General features: G+C 30.4%; 1 protein-coding gene across 1 annotated transcript; it reads left to right on the top strand.

The window, feature by feature from the left end:
- Positions 1–479: 479 nt before the first annotated feature.
- Positions 480–4,105, top strand: LOAG_09244 (hypothetical protein; the record flags this gene model as incomplete). Its single annotated transcript, XM_003144772.1, has 8 exons — positions 480–589; positions 805–1,003; positions 1,210–1,347; positions 1,431–1,556; positions 2,050–2,289; positions 2,877–3,022; positions 3,279–3,356; positions 4,027–4,105. The coding sequence occupies 8 exons, from the start codon at positions 480–482 to the stop codon at positions 4,103–4,105; spliced, it is 1,116 nt and encodes a 371-aa protein (XP_003144820.1).
- Positions 4,106–7,666: the final 3,561 nt, after the last annotated feature.

Genomic DNA, 7,666 nt, shown 5'->3' with positions numbered 1-7,666 from the left:
AAAAAAAAAAAAAAAAAAATGATGTTAGCATGAGGGATTTTAATGAATTATTCGAATTTCCATTTAATTGAAATCAAATTAAAAAATCATTGTTTATTTCATATTTCCTTTGAAATATTTTAAAAGTTATCTGAGAAAGATTGCTGATAGGGATTTTTTTTAGGATAAAAAGAATGCATTTTTTTAAATGTCCAGAAAAGTTTCAAATTCATCAAACAATTTTCATTTAAATTCATGTACTATTTTGCATGACCCCCACGGAAATTTTTAAGGAGAAGCCGCATTTGTCGGTCTAATTGATAAGATTTCTACTATTTCGATTAGGCGAGTTAGCCCAAGGTCAAATAAATAAATGTCGATAAGTAATCTTTGGGCAAAAAAAAAAAAAAAAAAAATTAATATCAATTGAATTTGGATGCATCAACCAAAATCAGTATTAGTCATGAATTTTTGTTGTAATAAAGATTAAAACTTGAGATATGGCAATGGAGAGTGTCTCTGATCTAACTTCTGATAGTGACTTTTGCCAACCAATACCGGTCGCTCGAGGCGCTAACCGCAATTGGATAAATAAGCCTACAATGAGAAGGTTCATCTTTTTTTTTTCCTTATAAATATCTCCTCAATTTCAACAAATTTGGTTTCCAAAGAATTTTAGATGGTAAACTTTACTCATTTTTATCATGAATATCTTTTTTATTTTTTTTATTTTCACATTCGCAGTCACTTTAGATTAATTCAGAACGATTCGTTTTAATTTTTCACTTTTACCTGGATATATTTCAGCTTCCAAAATCATTTTAGAACACGAAGAAGCCAAGTGCCATGTGGAATTGGAGCTCGTGCACGGACGCGTTATGGATCACTACCGATGATAACACCAATTGATCATTCATCATCCTATGAAACAGAAACAACAAATGAAGATGATGATTCGGAATTTAGCGATCGGCGACATCGCTCCCCTCCTCCCTCGTTACTTCGAGGTTTGAGCATGATTGAGGTAAATGGGATGTCTCATGAATATTTAATGTAATCAAACCGTCTGACGCGGAAGAGATAAGGAATATGCACTTATATTTTAAAATATGCAACAAAAAGCGAAAAAAAAAGAAATTCTTTTTGCTATGCCAGCTTAATTCTATTTTAATTGTATCATATAACTTTAAAATAGTATAATTTCAAATGTAAATTGATGGCAATTTTTAGGAACTATCACCAATCAATGATTCATCTGACGATATCCCGAAAGTACCCTCACTGCAATTAACCAGAAATTGGCATCCATTAGCTACATCAACAACAACTTCTATTGGCTTACCAAAAACAAATCCTCATCATTTGAAGGTAAATGTATTATGCGATTAAAAAAACGATGTTTGCTATAAAATTCCAAAAAAAGAAAAGAATTTACAATTTGGTATTTTCAGACTATTTCAACATCAACTCCTGCAACATCAATATCATCAAGTGGACGTGGTCGAAGTTCTGTTCTTAGCGCGTTTAATAATATTATGTATGATACTTTAGAGAGACCTGCAAGTTTTTTCGAAGAGGTAATTGTTCCAAACATTAAATCCCCCTAAATTTAACTTGGAACTTGAGTTCACAAAACGAACTAGTCAGATATTTTAAGCAGTATCATCAGACCAATATTATGAAGCATATCATCGCATGATGATCTAATTTAACAATTGCTGAAGGATTTCGAAAAGTTTAGGATGACAATTTGAAATCTTCAGTCGATCTATCCTTTTTTATTGTTATTTTAGATTTTCTGTCAACACATAACTTTTATTGTTGGCATTATTGTAATTTCATTAAATACGTCTTGCTATTCTTCGAAACTATTTACATGTTTTTGTTGATATGGAAAAAATATGGATTATAAGAGAATGTATCCTAGGAAAAATTGTAAAAAAATGGAAACGAGTGCTTCCAATGTATTCAGTGGAATGATCGAATAGTCTGATAGTCTATTTAGATTTTGTAATTGTTGACTTCAATAAACTTTTTAAATTTCGGATGTGGAAATAATCATAATTTTAGCAAACTCCTCGAAAAGATTGGGGTCGACCGCAATCAGAGATTATTTCTAGTGGCTGCTTGTCGAACATAAACTGGAAACCAGATCATTTCGGACTACCAACACCATTTGCTCGTCGAATTGGATGCAAAGGTAAACTAGAATTGACGATGTCCATTTCTGGATGTTATTTAACTGTTAGTGTTGTACGAGCAGTATATTTTCTGGATCCCGCTATTGCGCAAGCCTCTTCATATGTTCGGGTGAGTTTCATCTTTTCGAAAATTATTTATCAGAATATTTTAACTTAAATACCTATAGTATTCACGATTTTTGTTCATTCTCTTGTATTCTTTTTCATTGTTTCTTCCTCTCTTTTTCCTTCTCTTCCCTTGTCTCCTTTTTTGCAGCCTTTTTCTCAGATGTTAAACAAAACTGATTCATTTAGCCATATATTGGCCTTTTCTGTTAATTAACATATTCCCGCATCTTTCAACTTCATTGAATGTTGTCCTGTAGTCCTTTTAATTTATCACTTGCTTTAGATTTCTAACACATTTATTTTTGATTTAAAACATCTTTTTGTGTTATAACTTTTTCAGCAGTTATTTGTATCCCAATTTTTAAATGTTACAGTTTTTATTTCTGCACCCATTCATGCACATTGTTCATTTTTTTCATTTCTGATTTGCATAGATTGATCAGATGAAAGCATTTTGTAGAGATGGGAAGATAGCTTATATGATCATGGTAAATTTTCATACATTTTATCTGAGGACAAGAATTAAAATCCTCCTAATTGCAACCCTTTTTAACAAATTTCTAACCTTTGAACATCATTTTAATTCAGGTTGAAATAAGGCCAAACCCATTGTACAATAAACGGATGCGATCATATTCGGAGGATCGTTTTAGTCATTATGATAAGGAGAAAAGCTTCCGTACTCGCCTCGTACTTCTCAGCAATCGTCCTCAATTTCATGAGAACTTTACATTGTAAGTATTCAAACATAATTCATAAAATATGCGATTAAAAGGCATCGACAATCTCGATGACTGCATCTTATTTCAAATTACTCTTGGAGACGTAATTGTCAATTCACTTTCAGAAGTGTATGGCATACTTTTCAAATGATAAAGATGACTAATGATATAAGTAAATAATTTGGAGATGATGATAAATGCTTATTTGAAATTTCAAATTTGAAAATCAATTGTGACCTTGTTTGCATGCATTAGCAATACATTGCAGTGAGTTACGACGAAATCATTATCGTCATCACGATTTATTGAGCGTTAGCGTATGGATTACTAATGCGGGTAATTCTGCGTAAGTTATTTGCTGTCTTATTTTTATTCCTACATATATTTATTTTTAAGTTATCATTAAAATTAAGTAAACTTTAAATATTTTGCTCTATTTGTCCAAGAATTGTTGCTCCGTTACATTACTATGCAACATATGTAATTCAATTTAACGATGTAAATTCATCACAATTCCTATGAGTTAATGTGGTTCACTTTATTCTAACCATTGAATAATTTCGATTAGTTCAATTGGTAGTTGGGTTTAGATTTAGATTATCATTGATTCGAATTGGCTGATAATTTATTAGCTGGTTTTTTAAAAATATCAATAATATTAATGAATATATATAACATACCTGTGTTCGAATTATCTATGCGATATGTATTGTGATAATTCCGATCACAGTAGTCATAGCACATTAATTTTTTGAAAAAAAAAAAAAGATCATAGTATATTAATTTTTGAAAAAAAGAAAAATCCATTTTTTCAAAGTGTTTAATCATTTCTTCAATTTATTCGGTAATGAAATTATCACTGAATATATATTAGTACTAGCAAAATTCAATATATTAATGTATTTGTCCTAATAGAATTATAGTTTCAACTGAATTTATGCATTATTAAATTTTGCCATTTTTTCGCTCATTTATATTTATTGTTCCTTCTTTTTTAACTTTTTTTTTTTTAACAGGCGGAAGCAAATGCTTGGTTGTATGGCTTTCCCAATACGACGACTGATTCGAAAAGCTAATTTAATGGTATGCTTCTAATTTTATTCCATCTTTAAAAAAAGAAAAAATGAACTTATATAAAACAAATAATTTTAATAAAAATGATTCTAATTTCTCCTGTGCTTTTTCTTTTCCTTCACTCTATCAGCTTTTTATCTAATTTTGAAAATTGCTCCTTATCATAGTTTGAGATTAATTAGTTGCTGTATGTTAATTTTACTGGGAGAGGATGTTATTATTACTTGGGTTAAATATTTCGCTAATTAAAAATAAACTTAGTGAAATGTATTCAGTTACTATTTACTGCATTTTGATAGTCAGTTGTGAATGATTCTTTGGTATTCCCCAAAAGATTAAAAATTCTGGTAGGTCGACGATGATTATTTGATGAATCTTTTTTTTTTCTTTTTGTAGCAGGTAATTTTTACCGCTAGAATAATCGTTTAATTAAGTTTGAAAAAGTGGTAGCAAAAAATGCTTATATGATGCATTTGATAGTAATATGAATATAGAATGACACTAGTGATAATTTATTACGGATCAATGAATAATACTAGTGATAATTCATTACGGATCAGTAGTGACGTAAATTCGTCGTAGTAGCTAGGCTTCGCGAATGAAGATATAGTGAAGGAGCCAGTGTGGATAGGTAGGTTCGGATACAAAAGGCACAATGGAAGGTTTGTTTAAACGGTTTTGATAACTTCTTCTCGAGGCTGGTTCTGCATATTTCTCGAAGGAATTAGCAGCGTTATGGATGATAATGTTAGCAGCATTATGGATATTATGGATTATGGTTCCCAATTGGAAGCCAAAATGGATCACTAATGATAGGACCAAGGCTGCGGTATTGTTTCAGGGCGTCCTTATATCTTCCCTTTAGAGAAGCCAATGGCCAATATATTATAGGGTACAATCTTAGGAAGGCTATGATCCTCCATCTTGGAACCGTGTCCAGCCCAACGTAACTATGCCTTCAGAGTATCTGTCATTTGCCGTTTCGTCCCTTGCCTGTCGTTACAGGACTTTAAAAAGTGGGTATATCTTTCGAGCCTGCGCAATGAATTTTTTAAGTGAAACACAGCGTGCTCGAAACTGATCCCACCCTTTATTCTTAAGGTTCATCTGCCGTAGCCTAGCAAGCTTGGGCGGTAGCAACGAAATCCTTAGGACGTAAGTTTAGTTAGGGTATCCTTCTTTCAGATGGACGGCTTTACAAGCCTAAACGAGTCCCATCTGCCAGGATTGGGGATCAGAGTTGCCCCTCTCTCGAAGACTAACGAGCCTATCCTTTCCGTGAACATATTTTGTCTGGCACTTCAGTAAGACTTGTCTGACATGGGAGGCCCTACCGGTAGCAATTACCACCGCCAGCATAGCTCTAAGATCACGTAAGGTCTCATAAGGTCACGTAAGCCTCTTCTCTACGACAACGAGTCTCCGTGGAGAAGAGTGACGTTAACTAATGCTTGATGAATAGAAGTGTAAACATTTCCCCAGTGTTCTCACTAAATTTTGTTTGTATGTGTGTGTTACCTGTTTCTGCATATATGTGTGTATGTTTGTATATGTATTTGTGTGTGTATGTGTGTGTGTGTGTTTATATATGTATATATATGTGTGTGTGTGTACATGTGTGCCTGTGTGTACATATGTATTACATACATGTATATATATATATATAATATATAGTTGCGATTTACATACAATGTTTAACATTTTGCAATTTATATCAATGTCAGAAAAATGCATGGGAGTGAAAAATTCTTTTGAATATATTTGCCTACTGTAAGATATTTGTCACACTTCATTAAGTTGACATGGGTGACTTGTTGTAAATACTGTTGCAGCGAGTATGTATCTGCCTATTCCAAGTACCAGATGTTATGTATCATTGTTAGGTGATAAGTGATAGTGAAAAAAAATAGTGATAGAAATAGTGATAGAAAATGAGAATTTATTATTGTCACAAAGGAGCAATGGCTAAATTTTAAGTATTTATATATCAAAATTTGCATATTAATTTCTGTATTTTCAGGGATATTTTTTCATTCTTTTTTGTTATTTCATTGTTGAAGAAAAAGTTTTTTTTAAACGAGTTTTTCCTTATAAGTTATGTTTAAATTTCAAAAAATTTCAAAATACTTATTATAAATTTAATCACTTTATCTTATATCATTGTTAGATGATAAATGATAATGAAAAATATAAAAAGCGAAAAATTGCTTAGCGTAAGTAACACTTAAAAAGCCAATGGTCGATAGTTTACACTTTTATAAAATGAACTTTTCTTTTCCAAACACTTCACTTAATAATTAACAGTGACTATTATGTTTATATTCTATTGAAATACAACTCATTTTAATGAGTGTATTTCTTAGATACGTACGATGTATATTATATGAAAAATTTTTTATATATTCTAATGGGCAATGGTTCTCATCCTTTTCTTGACCAATGGCTATTTTAGCTTTTCTATTTGTAGCATGGACATCAAAAATAATAAATTTTGTTCATTTAGAAATAAACTTTAATCGAAATTTTCGATATATTAGTTAAACTTGGAGTAACAATATAATATACAAAAGAAGGAATATAATTTTTAATAGCTCTCATAAACCTATTTTAGTTCTCTCGCCAATCACCAGTTGAGAACTATTACTTTAATATTCAAGAATTTTCTCGAGACTTCTTAGGACTTTCTCAATGTCATTTATAATTAATTCATTTATTTTTTTCTCCTTTTACTTTTTTTCCTTTCCTTTTTCTATTCATATAATTTACTGGTATTAATAGAGATTTGATAAGGAAAAAAATTCTTACTTATTAGAAGTGATATATATTTCGAGTTTCAGTACAACTAACATGTAGTATCTCTCCTTTCTTCAATATCTCTGGTCTTACAAACATTCACATTATAAGTCACTTTCTATTTTGCCTAGCTAGTTAATCACATTTACTTTTTTTTTTGGCTAAAAAGTAGCTAAGCATTTGTCTTTTTTTACATTCAGCCTAACATTGTAACCAATTTGTTATAAAACCGGAAATTACTAATTATTCCGGATAAGCATATATGTATATTGGAAGGTTCCAGGTTCATAATGCGATAGAAATGAAACGCTTAAGAATTATTTACTGATTAACAACTGATTATTTTCTGGAATATCTCAAAAAAATAGACTTAACTAATAATATCTTCAATTATCAGTTCAGTTGAATGAAATATCATTTACAAAACACTCAATGACTTAACTGATAATTAAAAGTAGTTAAAGCCTAGAAATCTATTCTTTTTTTTATTTATATCAAACAAGCTTACGTTTAAAATACATCATTATTCATGAGTGGTGACAATTGTTGGTGGTTATGTTTGCATTAAATAATTACGAAAAGAGTGCGTAGATTTAAAGTCTATGATGCAAAAATAATGCTCATAACTTTTTTCAGATACAAGTATTTTTCCGGATGAATTAGAAATCTTTTTTTTTTTGCTCTATAAATTATTACAAATGTTTTTAAAATAAGTCCACAAATCGTATAATAAATTATTAACTAGAATATATATATATAAATGAAAAAATAAATTAATTATCTTAAAGA

The sequence above is a fragment of the Loa loa genome (genome assembly GCF_000183805.2).
Source record: "Loa loa unplaced genomic scaffold supercont3.183, whole genome shotgun sequence".
In the NCBI taxonomy this organism is placed as follows: Eukaryota; Metazoa; Nematoda; class Chromadorea; order Rhabditida; family Onchocercidae; genus Loa; species Loa loa.
The sequence above is the reverse complement of the archived record's forward strand: the minus strand, read 5'-3'. Positions and strand labels throughout refer to the sequence as shown.